The sequence below is a fragment of the Muntiacus reevesi genome, chromosome 13 (assembly GCF_963930625.1).
Source record: "Muntiacus reevesi chromosome 13, mMunRee1.1, whole genome shotgun sequence".
NCBI classification, from domain to species: domain Eukaryota; kingdom Metazoa; phylum Chordata; class Mammalia; order Artiodactyla; family Cervidae; genus Muntiacus; species Muntiacus reevesi.
Genome location: NC_089261.1, coordinates 1,871,351 through 1,892,051, shown reverse-complemented (window position 1 = coordinate 1,892,051; position 20,701 = coordinate 1,871,351). Strand labels below are relative to the sequence as shown.

Genomic DNA, 20,701 nt, shown 5'->3' with positions numbered 1-20,701 from the left:
CTGGCCTGGGGCCCCTGCCTGCTGCAGAGCAAGGAGCTCGGGGTGTCCGGGTCTGGAGACCCCCAGAGGACCCCTTCCTCCCCTGTCCTACAGGCGGGACAGCACCCTCTGCCTGCCCAGAGCCCACCTTCCTCTCAGGGCTCTCACACCAGGAGAGACAAGCCCAAACCTGGGGTCATCCCTGCCCACTCCCCCCCACACAGGGAACCATCCAGCCCTCCCCCCACCCCTAAGTCAGCGTTTCTTTCCTGGGACAGCCCAGATCTGACTCCATTCACTCACTTCCTTCCCTACCAGCCTCAGTGTTCTATTAAGAGAGAGAGAGGGAGGGTGCTGGAAATGCCCCCCACTCCAGGAAGCCTCCCTGAAGAGACCAGAGCTCACCTACCTTCTCTTAGGGCCCCGTGCACTCAATTTTTAAATGTTATTTTATTTAGACGGCAGCACAGGCCTGAAGCAGAAACACGGTGAGTGCTGGGGGCACGGTGTCTTCCTGTGGATGACATGGGGCGCCCTCACGAGGCCTTCCCCCCCACCCCCACTGCTGTGGGTGGGCCTCGCCACAGCTCCAGCCTGCGCCCCCAGGAGCAGCTGGGTCCCCGGTGGCCCTTCCTGTCTGGGTCATGGGATATTTTTAGCATTGATTCCGGAACTCACTCGGCAGCAGCTGCTCGTGGCCGGAGGGTAAGAAGGACACACAGTCCAGGTGGGCTGCATCAGGCCTGCCCAGCAGATGGGGCGACTGGGGCCTAGTCTTCTGAGCCTGGTAGCAGAATCGACCTTCCAGGAATTTGAGGGTCTCCGAGTGGGCTGGGGAAGGCAGGGAGGCCATCAAGATGGAGGAGGAGGACAGACAGCTCGTGCAAAGGTCCTGAGGCAGCTGGAGGAACAGAGGTGGGAGAGGGGGAGGAGGAGGGGGGCTGCACGTGCTGAGAGGCTGGCCCACCGGGCCCTGCAGGCTGTGGTCTCTGTTCCACGGGCAGTAAGGACCCTCAGTGAGGTGGGGTCAGGCGGCGGCTGGCTCTTTGAAGGAAGCTGGGGGTCAGAGGAGAAGCTGGCAACAGCCTGCAGTGCCAGGCACTAGACAGAGACGGTGGAAGGGTCCAGGAGGCAGGAGGCACAGACCTCAGTAAGCGCCTGGCCCAGTGAGGCAGCTGAGTTGGGGAGGGCCAGGTCCGGTTCACAGACTACGCCGCCCTGCCGCCTCTGGGCTCCTGTCACGGAATCCTGACAAGCAGCTCTGCACCCAACCTGCTCCCTGGCTGAGCAGTGGGGCCTGGGGCTCCCTGCCCGGCCCTCGCTTGGCTGGACGAAGCAATCTTTCCCAGCTGCCAGGCCAGCCTGATCCTCAGTGCCTGACTGTCAAAACCCTCGGCAACTGCCCCTTGTTCCCGCTCGCCACCGTGGCCACCGCCCAATCGGCAGAGCCACCTCCAGCTGGCGCCCAGACCAGCTGGCGGGGCCTCCCCCTCCTCTGCCTGGGCTGTTTTCGGGCTCAGTGTGGCTGCGGGGCCGTGTTTTGGAAAATTATCTGCTTCGCCAAGTCGGCCAAGTGGGAGGGCTAGGGATGCAAGTTCAAGGAGACGCGTGTGTCCCCGCGTGGGTCTGCCCCCCCCCCCCCGTCCCTGCCCGCTGGGCTGCACGTGGGATCCAGTCCACTTGAAACCTAAGGCCACCCTGTCCCATGGCCTTCCTTAGCCGTTGCCGGCTGGCCAGGTCATCAGACAGTTCCGGCCTGTGATCTGGCAGCGACCTGGAAGGCCAGGGCCACCACTCTGGAAGCCTTCACCCAGAACCAGTGACTCAGCGCTCAGAGAGGCCCGGGGCGCCACACCTCCCTCCTGGCTTGCCGCCCCCCACAACAGCCCTGCTCCCACACCCCGGAGAGGGAGCCCCAGGCCGGGTGCGTGGACAGGAACTCTGTGCCCTCAGGGCCCTGGAAACACCACCCCAAGCCCTGCTGCCAGTTTACTCAAGACCTTCTCCCAGCCTCGCCTGCCCTTCACTTGTGTGAGGTATCGGGGCCTCTTTAAAAAAAAAAAAAAAAATGCAAAATTACAGATCTAAGATTAGATACGAAAGTACCTCATTTGCTTAGAATACGGATAAACAAAACAAACGACAAGTTCGTTAAATGTAATAAATAGCACCTCATATTAAATCCGGACAAAATCCCCTCCCTGGTCAGAAGCCGCGCCCAGGTCAAGCAGGGGCTGGTGAGAGAGGAGCCCCAGTTAACCAGGCCCCTGGGGGAAGCAGGCTGGGGCCCGGGGGAGGTATGGGGAAGCGGGGGGATGGGCCCAGGAAGGGGTGGGCTCCCTGTTCAGCTCCGTCCCGGACCTGTCCAGCTGGCCTGGCCACAGGGCTGGTTGCTTTGGTGTTCTCCCCCTCCCACGCTCCATGGGCCCTGCTGGGAGGGGGCCTCCCCCAGCAGGGAATGTGGGTGTCAGCCCTCCAGACGCTGGTCTAACCACCATCCCCACCGCCCCCCGCCACCCTTCGCCTCCAGATGTGGGCACAGCTGTATTTTTAGAACAGCCAGCCACGAGGACATTCTTTCCTTCTGATTAAGGCGGCTTTAAGTCTCCGGTCCGCAATCACAATCGGCTCCACCGCTCAGTCTTCGAGAGTCAAAGGGTGGCCAGGAGGGGCTGCTCACCGGTGGTTGTTTGAGGTTTTTCTTTCTGTCTTCTGAATTGTTAAGTTGGAAACGTGACCCAGAACTGGAGGGGATGCCAGTTCGTTCGGAGGAGGGGGAGGGGGGAGGGGGCAGGGGAGGGGAGGGGAGGGTGAGGAGGGCAGAGCTGGGTCTTGGGGTAGAGCCTGCAGGGGCTGCCCCCGGGGCATGCCCTCCACCCTCGGCCAGGTCCACAGGTGGGCCAGGTGTGTCTGGAGATAAAGAGAGGGCGGGGTACATGCCCTCAGGATGCTGGGTGCCGGCAGTCAGTAGACACTCGTGGGGCCTGAGGATGCAGCGCCTGTGCAGGGGGCAGGTCAGTTATTATGATGTCCCCATTTCACAGGTGAGCAGACAGAGACTGGGAGACAGGAAGTAAGTGCTGGGATTGCAGGGGCTCCATTGGGATCCACCACACCCAGGCCCGTCGCCGGCCTGCTGAGCTTGGCGGTGGCTCACTGCCCACCTTGGCAGCCTGGTGGCCAAGGTCAGCTGGCCTCTGAGCTCCGCCCAGTGCCCCCTATGGAGGCTGTCGGTGCGGAGTAGAGATGCCAGCCTAAGGGGGAAGGCTGCAAGCAGGAGGGGACTTCGAGCAGCCTGGAACGGCTCTTGAGCCCTTTCTGGAAAGCACCGCTGGCCAAGGACACTGAGGTCAGAGGGGGCAGTCAGGTCAAATCCGCTCGGCCCAATGGTGGTCAGGAGCGGTGGGGCCCAGCCGCCACTCCACCCGAAGATGGGCGTCCCGCTGACGGGCTGAAGGGCAGATCAGGGCCTCTGGGGTCCAACCTGGGCCCTGGCTCCAGGCCTTAGGCCTCTGCCAAGACTCCTGTCCCATGACCTCATGGATCAGAGAGGGAAGGCAGGCAGAGAGGCAGAGGCAGGGTGGGCTGGGTAGCAGACCTTCCAAGCCCCCTCCAAGGCCCTGGCTCACCAGCGAGGCGCAGGCTAGGTGAGCAGGACAGAGGAAGCAAAATCACCCGGGGCTCGCGGAACCGGGGATGCCCAGACTCGGCCAGGAGCCGCGGGGTCAGCTCCGGCTGGAGGGCCCGGCGCCTAGTGGGGCGCCGGCTCAAGCCTCTTTGTCTACGCCACGAGCCCCAGAAGGTCCCGCCGTGCCGACGCCGGCAGCGTGGGCTTTGTCGGCCCCTCGCGGCCGGAGAGGGTCTCCGCAGCGCGGGCGGGTCCCTGGGAGCTGGCGCCCGGGGGGCAGGCTGGACGGGTCACCCCGGGTCTGGAGGCCACATCTCTGGGGAGGTCCCCGAGCCTGAGTAGTGATGGAGGCCTCATCTGGGGAATGGGCTCGGGTTGACCAGGCGGCCCTGCCGCTTCTGCGGGGCTAGAAGTAGCCAGTGGTTTTTTGGGGCAAGGACCTGGTGGGGCCCTCCAGCCGGCTTTGCAGTATTGATCGCCTGCAGTGCGAGCCGTTGCTGCTCCCGCCTCCCACTGAATGCTGGGCTCGGGCCTCCCCAGCCTCCGCCCTCCCCGCCACTCTGGGTCTCAGTTTCCCAGTCTGCAGATAAGAGGCTCTGGCGTGTAGAAGTGAGCGTGCCTGGCTCCCAGGGCTGGGAAGGGGCGCCACCACCCACGCTGGACGCGGGCGCGGAGGTCCTGAGCACGGTGGCCGCGGGCAGGCCGCCCCTCCTCCCCTGCTGCCTTCCCCGCCTTCCCACCCGGGAAACAGACACTGGGTGGGAATCCACGCGGGAAGGCCTGGGGGGAGGCGGCTGTCCACGCTCCCCCGACTCGGGCGTGGTTTGGCCGCCCCATCCCGCAGGGTCTGCTGCACCGCACTTGAGATCTGACAGCCCAGCCCGGACTTCCAGCACGGCTGCGGGGTAGAGGATGCGGGCTCCCCCTTGTGGAGTCTCAGGGGCTCCTCCGTACGGGAGGCTGAAGCCACCCCGTGTAGGGTGTTGAGCGGATTCGTCATCAGCACCGGGCAGCCACCAACACTCACACCCTTGACTTTCACATGCTGAAGGTTAAACTCGCCGTTAATGTTTGCCGAAGTGGAACCTCAAGCTTCCTTGCTCAAGGATAATGATTAGTGTCTGGGGAGCCCACACACTGAGGGGGTGGGGGTGGGGGAGCTGACTCCAGCGAGGCGTCCAGGCGGCATCTGGCGGTGGGCGGTAGGGAGGCGGAGCGCGTGCTATTACGGGCAGTGGATCGTCTCAAGAGAGGCAGAGAGGCGAGCACTTAGCAACTGCTAATATTTTATCTTGTGTATTTTTCCTTAAAAATGCGTGACGCTTCAAAAGTTCAGAGCAACGATAATAAAACCCAAGCAGGAGCAAGAGGAAGACTGCATCATCCCTTGCGGTGTGTGTCCTGTCACCGTCTTCGCTCAGATGACCTCCTGGGGTGACTTTCGGGTCTATGTTTCCATGACCACAAATAGCATCTTTGGCAGGTCTGGTTTAGGTTTGACCTTAATCGACCTCCTGGACTCAAGCAGGACCTGAGAAGCCCTAGGAAATGAAAGATTAATCCGGCCCAGCGGACCCAGTAGTTGCTCCCCTGCCAAAGTCCGCTGGACCAGACTCATCTTGCCTCCGGCGCCAGCGCGGCTTCGCACAATGTATGCCTGGGCTGCGACCCGAGACCTGCTCTCCCATCCGGGTTCCTAGCCCGCGGCTCCGCCGGAGACGGACAGATGAGAGCGCTCCGGAGACTGGTGGGTCGGCCTTTCGTCCCTCCGAATCCTGCCCCGCCCGTGGAAAGGGCGGGGACACCTGGGCTGGAGGAGCGTGGGGATGTCCGCGCAGAATCAAGGGCTCGGCCTCAGAGTGCCCGGGGACGGAGCCCTCCCGGGGACGGGGCCCTCCCGGGGACGGGGCCCTCCCGGAACCTGGCAGAGGGCGGGGGCGCCAGATGGAGGTGAGAGGCGGCCCCGAAGAGGGGCCGGAAGGGGCCGCGGCGGAGGTCCAGAGAAGGGCGCGGCAGGGACCGGCAGAGAGTCGGTCCGGAGGCCGCAGCGGGGCAGGGCTCGGCGAACCAGGGCTGGGATTTCGGGCGAGTCCCGAGCGCGCTGATCAGAGCCGCCAGCCAAGACCTGCGCGGGGGCGGAGGCAGGCTGTTTGTTGGGCGAGAAGTCCCCGGATCGGAGCTCCCTTCCGGTCTGCAGAGGTGGGCCCGGGCTGCAGAAACGGGGAATGGAGGATGCGCGCGAGCCGCCTCAGCCCGGATACCTCCTCGGACCCTGGAGACCCGCTCGCGGGCCCCCCACCCCTCACGCCCTGTGCGCCTGCGCGCGCGTTAAGGCGCGCCTTGCTCCAAGCTTTGCAAACGCCCACCGCACAAGCGCCTCGCCGTCCCTTCGGGTCCGCTTCGGCCGAAGGTCTGGCTGGGGCGCAGGGTGCTGGACCTGTCCCCCACCAGCATCCCTCAGGTTCTCGTGCGAGCCGGACAGCGCCCCTAGACGCAGGAGCCCCCGGCCACTGCACCCGCTCCTCGTCCCGTCCGGGGCCTGTCCCCCACTTTCATCTCCTCCACGCTCCCCCTAAACTCCATCTCCAGTCACCTCCTGCTTCACCCAGAGAGCCAGGCATCCGGAAGAGCACGTTCACACCGCCCACCACCCGACCCCGGGGGGATTCCCCGCCAGGGTAATTCCTTCAGACCCTTGCACGGCGCCTCTCCTCGTGTCCTTGGTCCTCGTCCGGGACCACGTGCGGGACCCCCCCCCCACGCCGCCCCCGCCCTGACCACGCCCCAGACCCCGCCCCCTCGTGTGTGTGTGTGTGTGTGTGTGTGTGTGTGTGTGTGTGTGTGTGTATGCACCAGCGCAGTTCAGTTCAGGTCAATCGCTCAGTCGTGTCTTTGCGACCCCATGAATCCCAGCACGCCAGGCCTCCCTGTCCATCGCCAACTCCCGGAGCTTACTCAAACTCATGCCCCAGCTAACACCCTACATATTTTCCTTGTTCATTTATTACTGCCTGTCATTCCCCCGCTGGAAGGAAGGTTCCATAAGATCCCAGATTTTGTCTCTTTGGTTCACTGCTGTATCCTCAGCACATAGAACCGTAGATTTATTGCCCAGAGTGGGGAGGCAAGCCATCTTTACTCACTGAATGAGTCCTCCCCACCATAGGTAATGTTTGAAGGTTGTTCATGGCCGTCGCCCCAGGCCTAGGCGGTCTCCATGCATGATCTCAAGGAATTCAGTCATTTATGCTGCCTTGGAGACCCGCCAGCCTCCTCCCTGCCACAAGGGCTCAGGTCTCACCTGGTGACTTGCTGCTTCCTGCGGATCTGCGCTCCCAGTGGGCCTCTCACCGGCAGGCAGCCCAGCAGGGAGCTTCTGCGTGACTCCAACAGGATTGGACTCCTGGGTTCCCACCCGGCTTCCCTCTGTGGCTTCCTGCTTGGGAGGAAGTCACTTAGCCTTGTAGGAACTTGGCGGCCGGCCAGGGTGCCTGGTACAAAGCTGCCCGCAGGCTGACGGCAGCATCTTTGGCAGGGCCCTGCCCTGGAGCCCTTGCCCCCGCCTCCCCACCCCAGCCCAGCTTCTCACCATCCAGTGAAAGCAGGTCTGTTTCCACCCCTCCATCCCCACCCGGCCCCCATATCTGCCCCCCAGCTCACTTCCTGGCTGGATCATGCACTCGGTATTCATCGGATGAATGAGTAAGTAGCCTCAGGTTCTGGAAATTTTTCACAAAGTCCTGAGTCAAACATCTTTCTGCCATGAAAGTTGCATTTAAGTATTAAAAGAAGTAATAAATGACACAGTACTTTATACCTGGGGGACAATTTTCCAGAACAAGAGAGGTAGTGTAGAGTTGCTGGGAAAAGATCAACAATCCAATTTTTGTATAGTTAACTACTTTCTGAGTGTCTCATGAAATATCTGAGGGAAGCAGGTCACTGCTCTTTGGAAGAGTGGAGAAGCTTCAGTGTGTACTGAGCTTTCAAAAGATTTAATGAGTGTGTGTGTGTGTGTGTGTGTGTGTGTGTGCATGCTAAGTTGCTTCAGTCGTATCCAACTCTGTGCAACCCCATGGACTCTGGCTCTGGCTCACCAGGCTCCTCTGTCCGTGGGATTCTGCAGGCAGGAATACTGGAGTGGGTTGCCATGCCCTCCTCCAGGGGATCTTCCTGACCCAGGGATCAAACCCAGGTCTCCCGCATCTCCTGCAGTACATGTGGATTCTTTACCGCTGTGCCACCAGGGAGGCCACTTAATGGGCATATACTATTTTGTAATAAAAAATGGCAAGACGGGGACTTCCCTGGTGGTCCAGTGGTTAAGACTTCACCTTCCAATGCAGGAGGTGCTGGTTTGACCCCTGGTCCTGGGAGCTGAGATCCCACATGCCTCTCAGCCAAAAAAAATCCCAAAACGTAAAACAAGCAATATTGTAACAAATTTAATAATACTTTGAAGAAATGACCCACATCAAAAAAATCTTTAAGTGGGGGGGTGTGAGGGAGACTCAAGAGAGAGGAGATATATTTATACTTAGAGCTGATTCATGAAACCAACACAACATTGTAAGGCAATTATTCTCCAATTAAAAATAAATTTTAAAAAGTGTGAAAAAAATCTTAAAAAATATATACATATAAGAGGCAAGCTCTAAATAGATGGTGAACCCCTAGGAAACTTACCAGCCTGACGACGGGGCACTGGGGGGCTGGGCCTCCTGGGGGTGCCTTGGGGAGCCCCCGCCTGTCTCGGGGTGCTGCTCTAGGACGAGACGCTGCCTCTTGTTGTACCAGCTGTGTGCGCGCCGGCTGCCCCCCAGCCTGGAGGTCGCCATCAGCATCAGCAGGGCTGCGGCTGCTCTCTGCGGCTCAAGGTGCCTCCCAGGTCCCCACACATGTAGGTCCACGTGGCCCCTTCTCTTAACAGAGGGGGCCCCCAGCCCGTCTGTGGAGACAGCTGCCCTGAGCGCAGGGCCCCCGGTCTGCCAGAGGCAGAGCTTCACTCTCCTCGGGCCCCAGCTCAGGGTGTGGTCCCCGGAGCCACAGCAGGCACGCCCGGGGGGCAGCTGGGCAAGGAGCTGGGGGCCGGGAATGGCTGTCCATCTCAGGAAAACGCGGTCAGGGCCGAGGGGCGGCGGGATCCCGGGCTCAGAGCAGAAGGTGAGGGGCGCCTCTGCTGCCTGCCCCAGGCTGTGACCCAAGCACCTCCTCTTTGCCCCCGTTTCTTCATCTGCAAAGTGGGGGCGTCACCACCGCCAGCGTCAGACAGGTCGCCATATGGGACTGGTGGGCTCCAGCCCCGCGGGAGGGAGGTGGAGGCTGCCGTGGGTCACTGGGTCCTCTCCTCTCTCCCCAGGTTCAAGGCAGGGTCCTGCTCCTGACCATCTGTGCAGCTGGCATTGGTGGAACTTTCCAGTTTGGCTACAACCTCTCCATTATCAATGCCCCGACCTTGGTACGTACCCTGCATGCCCACTGGTACCACCCCAGCGTCCACAGCGGCCCACGTTGCATCTGCAGGCCGCCATCCGCTTGGTGGAGCTTCCTCCCACGCCTCCACCTCCACTGGGCTGTTCCCCAGGCCTTGGGAGTTCAAATCCAGCTCTGCCCTCTCCCCTGAAACTCACACGTGCTCCTGTGTCTCTGATGTCAGCAGATGACTGCTCCCATCCCCCCAGTGGCAGGGGTCCACCCTGATTCTCCCCTCTCTCCTGGAAAAGCACCAAGTCCTTCCTGACTGTCTCTGGCTTCCAGCACTTTTCCTTGGGTCTCTGCCATGATCCCAAGTTCAGACCCATCTTTCCTGCCTGGATTCCTTGCCCAGCCTCCCCACTGGCCTCCCCGCCTTCAGCCTCTCCCCTTGTAGGTATTGTCAAGTCTGATCAAACCACTGCCCTGCTCAGAAACCTTCTGTGACTCCCAGTGCCTGTAGGCATTCGTTGGGGGTTCAGATGATAAAGAATCTATCTGCACTACGGGAGACCTGGGTTCAATCCCTGAGTCAGGAAGATCTCCCGGAGAGTGGAATGTCAACAAACTCCAGTCTTCTTAGTTGGAGAATTCCATGGACAGAGGAGCCTGGCAGGCTATGGTCCACGTGGTCGCAAAGAGTCAGACATGACTGAGAAACTAATAAACACACACACACACACACACACACACATCTACCTGAAGTCCAAGGCCTCCTGGGGTCCGAACCTGTCCACCTGTCTCCCACCTTGATTCTCCCAACTCCGTGCCTAGAGCAGTTAAACACAGACCCCCCAGTGGGTCAAGCCCTCCCTGCCCCTCCTGCAAAAGCCCCTCAAGAGCCACCCAGATGCCATCACCTGCCTGGAGCCTTCTTTCCGCAAGCTCCCAGCTGGACTCAGTCTCCTGCTGGCCCCCTCTCGGGGTCCCATCATCTCTGAGTCCCCAGCAAGCTCCCCGGGCCTGTGCCCATTCTCAGCAAGTGCCTGTGGAAAGGGCATCTCTCAGCCCAGCGATGGAAGCCGCCTCTGACCCACCTGACTGGGACGCTCACGTGTCCCGTCACACAGCTGGGGCTGCAGGAAAAACAGGTCCCAGGACGGAACTGGGGCCCTCCCGTCCCTTCGGGGTTAGGGTTCGGGTGCAAGAGAGCAACTGTCAGCAGACTCACTTCCCGTCCAGGGATAGAGCCCAGGGAACAAGCGCCCCTCCAGCCCCCTCTGATACCCTGCTGATGCTCACCGACGGCCAAGTCGATCAGAAAGCTGGCCTGCGGGGGAGCCCGCTAATGTGGCCCAGGTGGGGCTGGGGGAGAGATGAGGCTGATCCTGGGCTCGGAGGGGCCACATAGACACTGGCCAGCTCTGAGCTCCAGAACGCACTGCGACAAAGACGGCACAGTGCCCCGCGCTCAGGGGAGTTCTGTCCCCCTGACAGCAGGCAGGGTGGCTGGGGAGGCTGCCTGCCCTGTGGAGGCGGGGCCTGGGGGAGAAGGCCTGTTGTGGGGAGCCCCCACCCCAGGGTGGGGGGGTGCTGACCGGCATCTGTGTCCACAGCACATTCAGGAATTCACCAATGAGACGTGGCGGATGCGAACCGGCCAGCCGCTGCCCGACCACCTGGTCCTGCTCGTGTGGTCCCTCATCGTGTCCCTGTATCCCCTCGGGGGTCTCCTGGGAGCGCTGCTCGCTGGGCCCCTGGCCGTCACGCTGGGAAGGTGAGTGCTTCCCATGGACCCCCGTGTGCCTCTCGACGAGGGGCACTCCAGCCCACGGGCTGAGGGGTGGGGGCAGGACACCCAGCAGGCCCTGGCCCCGGTCAGCTCCGCACCGGCCCCTGGCTCTGCCTGCCACGTCACCGAGAACCCCACATTTCCCGGGGATGTGGTGGAAGGAAGAGTCCGCGCTAGGAGGGAGGGAGGACCCACGGCTGACAGCATAACACAACGCAACCCAACACCCGCTCAGTCAAGGCCAGGCCTCCCCGTCCATCACCAATCCCTCAGCCTGCTCAAACTCACGTATATCACGTCGGTGATGCCATCCAGCCATCTCGTCCTCTGTCGTCCCCTTCTCCTCCCACCGTCAACCTTTCCCAGCATCGGGGTCTTTGCCAATGAGTCAGCTCTTCGCATCAGGCAGCCAAAGTATTGGTGTTTCAGCTTCAGCATCAGTCCTTCCCATGAATATTCAGGATTGATTGCCTTTAGGATGGACTGGCTGAATCTCCTTGCAGTCCAAGGGACTCTCAAGAGTCTTCTCCAACAGCACAGTTCAAAAGCGTCCATTCTTCTGTGCTCAGCTTTCTTCATGGTCCAGCTCTCACGTCCATACATGACTGCTGGAAAGACCATGGCTTTGACTAGACGTGACTGTGAACAGGTGCTTTCTCCCCGAGGCCCCCCTTTGTATCCACCTGAGGCAGTTCTTGGGTCGCAAGCAGGAGACAGACTCTGACTGAGGAATGGAAAGCTGTGAGGATGCGGAGCGCCCTGAGGCAGCCCACCAGAGGAAGGAGGTGCTCGGGAGCCCGGCCTGGGGCGGGCCTGGGCGGGCGGACAGAGGCCTGCAGCCTGGGCTCTCCTGGGGGGTCGGGAGGTCACCTTGAGCGCGTCAGCTCCGGGCACACTGCGACTCCAGCGTCTGCACTCGGGCTCAGAGCGCTGGGAGAGGACTTGTTACTGGCGAGTCAGCGGGAGAGAAGGCAGGCCGGGCTCCCACCCGTCCCCCCTTGGCTGGCCGCCCAGCACGCGTCGGCACCATTCTCCCGGACCTTCGGCTCCCCACGTGTGCCCCCTCACGGTACCCAGTCCCACCCTGAGCCCGCCCAGGGCACTGCCTCGCCACAGCCACCAGCGTCGACACAACCAAGCTGACCTGCCCGCACACGGGGCTTCCACGAGGCGGTCAGCCTGCGGTTCACCTCTCAGTATCCTGCTGTCTACACGCCGATGGTAAACTTAACTGCCCTCGGGACCTCTCACGGGGAGAGAGCAGGAGAAAGTACAGACAGACCAAGGGAAAGGAAGCCAGCGGGTGAAGTTAGTTTAGGGCACAGGACCCCGAGCCTTGGGAACACAGTGGGGGCCTGCTCCGGGGTTTTGGAGCCGCTCACGCTGTCGCCCGCCTCGCTGACGTCCATGCTCCGGTCTCCCAGACAGTATCGGCTCAGCACTTCGACAGGATGCCGCTCCGTGCCCGCCGGGGTGACCCCAGTCTTTGCGCCGGAGTGGGTGCGGCAGTCCTGCTGGCGTGGGTCCCTTAGCAGGCTCCACGCTCTGAGGTCAGCTCCTGCACGATGAGGCGCCTGAGATGACGCTGGGTGCTGGGCGCTCTCGCCCGTCATCACTGCGGTAACCTCCGCTGTCAGAGGCAAGGGTGCACAGGACGTCGTGTTCGGGTGTTTAACAGAAGCGTCAGCTGCAAGTGACAGAAAGCCGGGACTCAGTTGGCTAAAACGGCAGCCGGACACCCCAGTCTGATGTTTCTCCTCTACCAAGGCATAGCGACCAGTCAGGAGCTATTTCAGGTTAGGAAGATAATAATTCACTGAAGTTGTGGCTTTGCTCCAAAGTCTGAAGTCTTGCATTCTGGTTCTCTGGAGGCACTTTGAGCACTAGTCTTCCCAGTCTAGAGGGTCGAAGGGCAGAGCATCTGGCAGTTGGTCTGGACCCAGTAGAAGACACTCCCCTCACAGGACCCGGGTTTGCAGATCACCCAGATGATGACACTCACCGTGGGGACAAGCTGCCTCCAAACTGGAAAGAAGCCATCTGAGATTTTTCCATCCTTTTCTTTTTTTTAATTACAAGCCGCCTCTGGCCCGTTTCCCCATCAGGACCTGAGCTGCAGGATCTCCTGTGAGCTCTCCTGGTGACCTCAGGATGGCGCCTCCGAGCGCAGTGTCGGGAGCCCAGAGCCAACGCCTCGTATGGGAGGAGCCACCGACGGGCCCAGTGCCCCCTCCCCAGTTTGCCAGTCTGTCCCGCTGGACCAGCTGGGCGGGGGCCATGCAGATGTCCTGTTCTGGGCAGTGACTGTAATGAATGGAGGACACAGGAGGTCACTTGGCTTCCCTTCCTTTCCTTCCCAGGGTTTCGTCGGGTCTGAGAAATCAGATATCAGGCACTTGGCTTTTCAAAGGACTTTGAGGATAGTGGTGCTCAGTCTGTAGGGATAAACCCATAAAGTATGAGTTCTGTCTGTTCAAGCTCTGGTGGAGGCAGAAAGGACAGTAATCTGGGGGTGTACTGGGGACAGGGGGCTTCCCTGGTGGCTCAGATGGTGCAGAATCTGCCTGCAGTGCAGATGACCAGGATTCGGTCCTTAGGTCGGGAAGATCCCCTGGAGGAGGGCATGGCAACCCATGCCAGTGTTCTTGCCCGAAGAACCCCATGGACAGAGGAGCCTGGTGGGCTACAGTCCACGGGGTCGCAAAGAGTTGGACGTGACTGAAGCGACTTAGCATGCACCCACTGGGACTGAGGGTGGGGCATCCCATGGGCGACCCCAGCTGCAGTGGCCGGCATCACTTCTGTGCAGGCAGCTCACACTCCAGACACACACACACACAGACACATACACACACACAGGGGCGTGATCAGGGCTGGCCTCGGCTGCAGGGAAGGGTCCTGGGGGTGGGGGGGGTCATCCTTGGCCCTGAACCTGAGCGGGCCTCACCTGTGTTCTGCTTCCCCAAGGAAGAAGTCCCTGCTGGTGAACAACGTCTTCGTGCTGGCCGCCGCGGCCCTGTTTGGCTTCAGCCGCAGAGCAGGCTCCTTCGAGATGATCATGCTGGGAAGACTGCTTGTGGGCATCAGCGCAGGTACGGGGTGGGCGTGGGGCCCTTCCTTCCCGTTGCCCCTTATTCCTTTCATTCACTGATTTCTTTTCCAGGCGTGCTCACCATTGTTGTTTTTTTTTTTTTCAGAATGAGTTAGTCATGATTTATCTTAAAAGGCTCATATAACTAGACACTTAAAGTGGATCTAGAGAAAATGGAAACGCTGTACAGGGCTGGGAGGACAAACATCCCGAGAAGGCTAAGCCGGGAACTCCCTGGCGGTCAAAGTGTAGAGGCATGTAGGAGCAGATCTGTGGTCACCCCTACAGAAGCCGAGGACCCTACCAGGGACCTCAGGCTCATGCAGGGGTGGGGGGTGGAGCAGAATTGTGAGCGTGTCCACCTGGGCTTTTCGGGGCGCCATCACCAGTCCCCTTGACGGCCTACTGTCTATACAGCCAGGTTCCAATGTCTTTATTAGGTATCTATTCCTGTGACACAAAGCGCTCCACAATTCAGGGGCTTACAGCCAGCAATGCTGACTCACTCACGGTTCCTATGGGTGAGGAACCAGAGTGTCTTAGCCGCAGGGTCGTGGCTAGGGCCGCTCGGGGGGCTGTAATGTGCCGGGCGGGGCTGCGGTCAGCTGAGGTTTGGCCGTGGCTGGTGGGCCTGCTGCTGAGATGCTGTCGCCCTTGTGTGCTGTTTCCGGGAGCCGTGCTCCACAGCCTGCGCGGGTCTCCCAGCAGGGCTGCTGAGTGTCCGCACAGCACTGCGGCTGGCTTCCTCCAGGGGAAGTGATGGGCGCAGAGAGCCTGTGTGTGTGTGCGTGTGTGTGCGTGTGTGTGTGTGGGCGCGCGCCCGCGAGGAGCGAGGCCCAGGGAGACTTATGGCCTGATCTCAGGGGTCACACACCGTCAGCTTCGCCACGAACCAGGTCAGTAACAGTCGCCCACGCTCAGGGTCAGAGGGGCCGGGTCAGACGGTGCCTTTGTGCCCCGAGTTCCTGGCGCAAAAGGAACCCCTCCCTCAGTGTACCTCTGAGAATGTCTGGCCATCAGCGCAACCCCGCTCCTCCCAGCTCCCCCACCAGTGCTCAGAGAGGCAGGGCCTTGTCAAGGACCTGTTTCCTGACCCGCGGTCAGGGAGGGGCTGCAGGGGTCCTGCAGCCGTGTTCCTGGCAGACCAGTGGTGCTCCGGCACTGCCAGCTGCTGCCCTCTGGGGTGGCTGGGGGCGCCTGCCCGTCCTGGCACCTGCCAGGTGCCTCTCTGGGGCAGGCGGGAGGGGGACAGCCTACAGCTGATGGGCGCCGCTCCCTCCCGCCCCTCCCACTCCCAAGGGTTGACCAGGGCTTCTCTCCCAGGAGTCCTGGGGGAGGACTGGAGTCCTGCTTGCCCGACGACGGCGGGGTTTGGGGGATGGGGAACCCCCCCAGGGCGCTCAGGCTGAGGGAACAGCACTGGGAGCCCGTGGATGGGAACCTGGGGTGCCGACAGGGGTGGGGGGTCAGGGGTGGGGGAGCCCGGCCTGTGGCTGACCGTCGCCCTGCACGGCCAGGTGTAGGCATGAACGTCCAGCCCATGTACCTGGGGGAGAGCGCCCCCAAGGAGCTCCGAGGGGCCGTGGCCATGACCTCCGCCATCTTCACCGCCCTGGGGCTCGTGATGGGTCAGGTGGTCGGACTCAGGTACACGCCCCCCACCCCCATGCACCCTGAATGGTGAGAGGGCAGCCTGAACTTCCCCTCCCCGCCAAGTAGATTCAGACGTGGCTTCCTTGGACGAAGGTGTTGAAAGCCGTCCATGGGCTTCTGGCCAGCAGGGTGTCCGTCAGCCTCTTCCAGCCCCGAAGGATCAGGCAGCAGGGACAAGTCTGGACAGAGGACGGGGGCAGGCTTGGGCTTTGAACGGGAGCGTATACTGTTTGTCCCAGGAAAGAGAGGCGAGGGCAGAACCTGCTGCCCTGGGGAGAGCCCTGGAGAGAGGAGTGCCAGGGGTAAGGGGAGGCCACGGCCCCGCCCTGCCGTGCGTCCCTAGCTGGGTGTCCGACCCAGAGCTGGCCAGGAGCAGGCACCGGGGAACTCAGACGCCGCCCTTGGGGGCGGGAGGGAACGGGACTCTGGGCAGGCGGCGCTGGCCCAGCCTCTCCTGTCTCCCCAGGGAGCTCCTGGGTGGTCCGCAGGCCTGGCCCCTGCTGCTGGCCAGCTGCCTGGTGCCTGGGGTGCTCCAGCTGGCCTCCCTGCCCCTGCTCCCCGAAAGCCCACGCTACCTGCTCATTGACCGTGGAGACCCTGCAGCCTGTCAGGCAGGTGAGCCTCTGGCCTGGGCCCCCGGACCACCCTTGACCACGGGGCACATGTGGTCAGGGCACGCGGGTCCCTTTCTCGTGTGGGAAAAGCTGTTGCTCTCTCTGCGCCCTCATTTCAGGCTCCATCCGTCCCCTCCATGCTCTTTACAGGGGCTGTCCTGAGTGGCAGGGCAGCGGGAGGGGACAGACCCAGCCCCTGCCATCCAGGAAGCCCCACGGGAGTGTGAAGAAAGAGCCACAGGCAAGATGATGAAACCCCGAGCACGGGCTCAAGGGCCCAATGCCAGCTAGGCTGGTGGGCTCAGGCTCACCTGCTAGCCAAGGCCACAGTAAGGATGCCCAAGGAACAATCCCCAAACCTCCGGCTTAAAACAGCAATCCTTTACGGTGGCCTCCTCTTGTTGGGCTGGGCTATATGACCCTGCTGATTTCAGCCGGGCTGGCCCAGGGTGTCAGGGTCAGCGGGGGCTAGCCAGTCCAGCCTGCTTTTGCTGGAGGTTTTGCTCATCTTGGTCACTCTTGAGGGTCAGCGGGGCATCGGCTGATCTAGGACAGTGCTAGCTGGGCTAATCCTGCGGGCCAGAGCAAGTCACAGGGCAGAGCCAAGGGGCGGCGTGCACACGCCCACTTAGTGGGTTCAGTTCAGTTCAGTCGCTCAGTCGTGTCCAACTCTTTGCGACCCCATGAATCGCAGCACGCCAGGCCTCCCTGTCCATCACCAACTCCCGGAGATTACTCAAACTCATGTCCATCGAGTCGGTGATGCCATCCAGCCATCTCATCCTCTATCATCCCTTTCTCCTCCTGCCCCCGATCCTTCCCAGCATTAGGGTCTTTTCCAATGAGTCAACTTCTCATGAGATGGCCAAAGTATTGGAGTTTGAACTTCAGCATCAGTCCCTCCAATGAGCAGCTGCCAAATCCTGCAACCCCAGGGGTGACGTGGGCATGGGGATCCCGGGAGAGCCGGGGCGGTAGTGGCGACCTGCCACAACTGTGTCCTGTGTGAGGCACCCACAGACCAGCGGAGTTCTTAAAGCCTTTCTGGTCCATGGGGCTGTGAAGTGACCTGGCCGGGAAGATCACCCCAGCCAGAACCGGGGGCCCTGGGAAGGAGCTAGGAGCTGGTTGTGGGGAGCTCACTATGGGGGCCACCGAGAGGCTGGGGACTCAGCCCAGTGCCCTCTGCCCCTGTTCCTCCCCCTCCCCTCCCCTCCCCTCCCCCTATCCTCCCCCTTCCCCATCCTCCCCTTCCCCTCCCCAGCTCTGCAGCGGCTGCGGGGCCCCGCGGACCTGGCCGGGGAGCTGGCGGAGCTGGAGCAGGAGCGCGCCGTCTGCCGGGGCGGGCGCGCGCGGCGCCCATGGGAGCTGTTCCGGGAGCGCGCGCTGCGGCGGCAGGTGGCCAGCCTGGTGGTGCTGGGCGGAGCCATGGAGCTGTGCGGGAACGACACGGTGAGCCGGCCGCGCGGGGCCGGGGAGTGAGGGCGGGAGGGGAAGGCGGGGAGCTGGGGCAGCCGCGGCCGGGCGTGGCGGGAGCCAGCGCGCAGCGGCCCCTCTCCCCGCAGATGTACGCCTACGCTTTGGCCCTGTTCAGCCAGGCGGGGATCTCGCAGGACAAGATCCAGTACGCGGCCATCGGGACCGGGGGCTGCGAGCTGCTGGCGACGCTGCTCAGCGTGAGTCTACTGGGGGCTGACCCCCAGCGCCTAGCCCTGCGGCAGACCCTCGGGACGCTCACCTTGGGGATGCCGCCCCGCGGGGTGTTCAACCTGGGGGTGCAGGCCCTCGGGACGCTCACCTTGGGGATGCCGCCCCGCGGGGTGCTCACCCTGGGGGTGCAGACCCTCGGAGTGCAGACCCTCGGAGTGCTAATGCTCCAAGCTAAGGCACTTCCACTTCAGGTCACTTTGTTAGAACGCAGGGAGTGAGCGAGCACTTATTGAGCACCTACTGTTTTCCGGGTGCTCACACCACCATTTTGAGATGGAGAAACTGAATGGGGGTTGAGTGACCGAGGCCCTCCGCGAAATTAATAATGTCCTAATCCACGAAGTGCTAGACCGCGCCCACCGCCCTCCCCAGCTCCTGCCTGATGCCCCTGCCCACTGCGCCCGCAGCCTAGGGGCCCTTCCCTGGGCTGCAGCGGTGAGTCAGCCAGGGCGCCTTCCCTTCGCAGTGCCTGGTGATTGAGAGGGCGGGCCGCCGCGTGCTGATGACGGGGGGCTACGGCCTGATGACCTGCTGGGGGAGCGTCTTCACAGTGGCCCTGTCCCTCCAGGTAGCTGGGCCCTTTGGGCCGGAGTTGGGGGGGGAGGTGCTAGGCCCTGCCCACGTTCCCTTCACCCCTCCCCCTGCCAGCAGGGCTCCTTCTCCTGGATGCCCTACCTGGCCATGGCCTGCATCTTTGCCTCCATCCTCAGCTTTGGCATCGGCCCTGGTGAGTTGGGGCTCCGGGGGCTCCCTCCTCTGGGCCTGGCTGAAGGACCAGGGGTGTCTGGGTGAAGGATGAGTGGGTGTGCCTAGCCCTAATCCTCACCCCCCCACACACTCCCTGTGGCTGCAGGAAGGCTGGGGGGGCCCACTTTCTTGTCCGGGGCAAGGTGGGGGGAGGCAGGCCAGGGAGCCCTGACTGGCAGCCCCCATGTCCCCACTCCCCCTGCTAGCCGGGGTGACCGGGATCCTGGCCACGGAGCTGTTTGACCAGATGGCCCGGCCTGCTGCCTACATGGTCTGCGGGGCGCTCATGTGGACCATGATGTTCCTGGTGGGGCTGGCGTTCCCCTTCATCATGGTAGGCCTGCCTGCCCCTGCCCCCCAGGGGAGCCTGCCTTTGTTTTGTCCCTGTCTGCGTGAGAACCCCCCGCCCCAGGGAGGCTCCATCCATCCAGGGAGTGTGAGCCTGAAGGGGGATGGGGTCACCTGAGCCAAGAGAGTGGAGGCCCTCGCTGGGGCCCGTGCGGCGGGGGCTCCATGGGCCACAGCAGGCCTGGGGTCTCTTTCAATCCCCAGGAGGGCTTGTCCCACTTCATCTATGTGCCTTTCCTCTGTGTCTGCGTCTGCGCGGCCGTGTACTCGGGCCTCTTCCTCCCCGAGACCAGAGGCAAGAGCTTCGTGGAGATCTCGGAGGAGCTGCACAGACTCAACTTCCCAGGGAGGGGCCGAGGCCCGGCATGGGCTGGCCTCGAGGTCATCAGGTCCACGGAGCTGTAGACCGGCGGCGCGGTGGGGGCGGGCCCGGGGCTGGCCTCCTGTGGGGCCCCTGGGTGTGCAGGCCTGGTGCTCAGCCTCAGAGGGATGGTTTCGGGGGCCTCTCAGCGTCCCCTGTCTGGAGGCCGTTGGCAGGAAACCAACAAAAACATAAACTCAGAGAGGGAAGAAAATACAGCTTGGGAAAACTTTGAGAGGGGCATGGTCACAAAAGGATTTTCTGAGGAATTGATTTTTTTTTAAATCAACTTCGTTGAGGTGTAATTTACAGACAGTAAAATGCATTCACAGTAAGTGTACATTTGATGAGTTTTGACAGGTGTGCACACCTGTGAACCACCACCTTGACCAAGGGAGACCATTCACATCATCCCTCCCGCCTCTTTGTGATCAGTATCCCCCCCACCTCCCGCAACATCGGACCTGCCTTCTGTCACTGGAAGTCAGATTTCTTTTCCAGACAATTTGACAAAATTCCACACTGTGTGTATGTGTCTATCTGGTCTTGCTCCAGATAAAGTCTTTGAAATTCATGCATGTTGTTGCATGTATTAGCACATATCCCTTTGTATGGCTGAGTAGTATTTCAGTGTATGGATGTACCATGATTTAGTAACCCATTTGGACTGTTTTTCATTGTTGACCACGATGAATAAACCTGCTGTGAACATTTCTGCACAAGTTGTATAGACATGTCCTTCATTTCTTTTGGGTTAGTGAATTGCTGAGTATAATAATGAATGCATGTTTGCCGGTAGAAGAAACTTTTCCAGAGTGATTATACTGTTTTACATTCCCACCAGCCATCCACAAGACTTCTCTAACCTCCAAGTCCTCCTCAGCACTTGGCATCATCAGTCTCTCCAGTCCAGCCACCCTCCTGAGTGTAGTGGCACCTCGTGGCGTAATTGTGGGATTTCCCTGATGGGTAAGATGCTGAGCGTCTGTTTACATACTGACACAAATGGCACGCCATGCACAGATCTCCTTCGGTGAAGAATCTGTTCAACTCTTTTGCCCAATATTGGAAAAAAAAAAAAAAATTTGTGAGCAGTTTTAATTTGACAGCAAAATGGAAAGGAAAGTACAGAGATTTCCCGTGCGCCCCCGGCCCCCATACATGCACAGCCTCTCCATTATCAGGTCCCCCCTCAGAGCGGATGCTTGTCACAGCCCACAACCTCATGTTGGTACGTCATTATTATCCCAAGCCCACGGTTTAAGGGGTTTTCGCCTCTGTATTTTGCATGCTAATTGTTAGCTACTTTTTCCACGCTAATTTTCTCTCCTGTACATGCTATGAGTCTACACAGATGTATGCTGAC

At 61.2% G+C, this 20,701-nt stretch overlaps 1 protein-coding gene across 14 annotated transcripts; it reads left to right on the top strand.

Moving 5' to 3' along the window:
• The first annotated feature begins 2,375 nt into the window (after nucleotides 1-2,375).
• SLC2A11 (solute carrier family 2 member 11) lies at nucleotides 2,376-20,057 on the top strand. 14 transcript variants are annotated; one of them, XM_065903996.1, is made up of 13 exons: nucleotides 2,376-2,674; nucleotides 4,939-4,999; nucleotides 5,091-5,354; nucleotides 8,967-9,065; nucleotides 10,636-10,796; nucleotides 13,779-13,903; nucleotides 15,420-15,549; nucleotides 16,022-16,170; nucleotides 17,434-17,621; nucleotides 17,735-17,845; nucleotides 18,346-18,447; nucleotides 18,528-18,606; nucleotides 19,179-20,057. In XM_065903996.1, the coding sequence occupies exons 3-13, from the start codon at nucleotides 5,334-5,336 to the stop codon at nucleotides 19,568-19,570; spliced, it is 1,557 nt and encodes a 518-aa protein (XP_065760068.1). In that variant the 5' UTR covers nucleotides 2,376-2,674; nucleotides 4,939-4,999; nucleotides 5,091-5,333; the 3' UTR covers nucleotides 19,571-20,057. The 14 variants fall into 14 exon arrangements, with proteins under 14 accessions (XP_065760068.1, XP_065760063.1, XP_065760067.1 ...); XM_065903991.1 differs by adding an exon at nucleotides 4,452-4,658 and having other exon boundaries at nucleotides 4,939-5,354; XM_065903995.1 differs by lacking the exon at nucleotides 2,376-2,674 and adding an exon at nucleotides 3,688-4,658.
• Nucleotides 20,058-20,701: the final 644 nt, after the last annotated feature.

Coding starts and splice junctions, on each gene's coding strand:
- SLC2A11 (XM_065903996.1), top strand. CDS start 5,334: ATGAGAGCGCTCCGGAGACTG. Junction 13,904..15,419: donor GCTTGTGGGCATCAGCGCAG/GTACGGGGTGGG, acceptor CTGCACGGCCAG/GTGTAGGCATGAACGTCCAG. Junction 17,622..17,734: donor AGCTGTGCGGGAACGACACG/GTGAGCCGGCCG, acceptor CTCTCCCCGCAG/ATGTACGCCTACGCTTTGGC.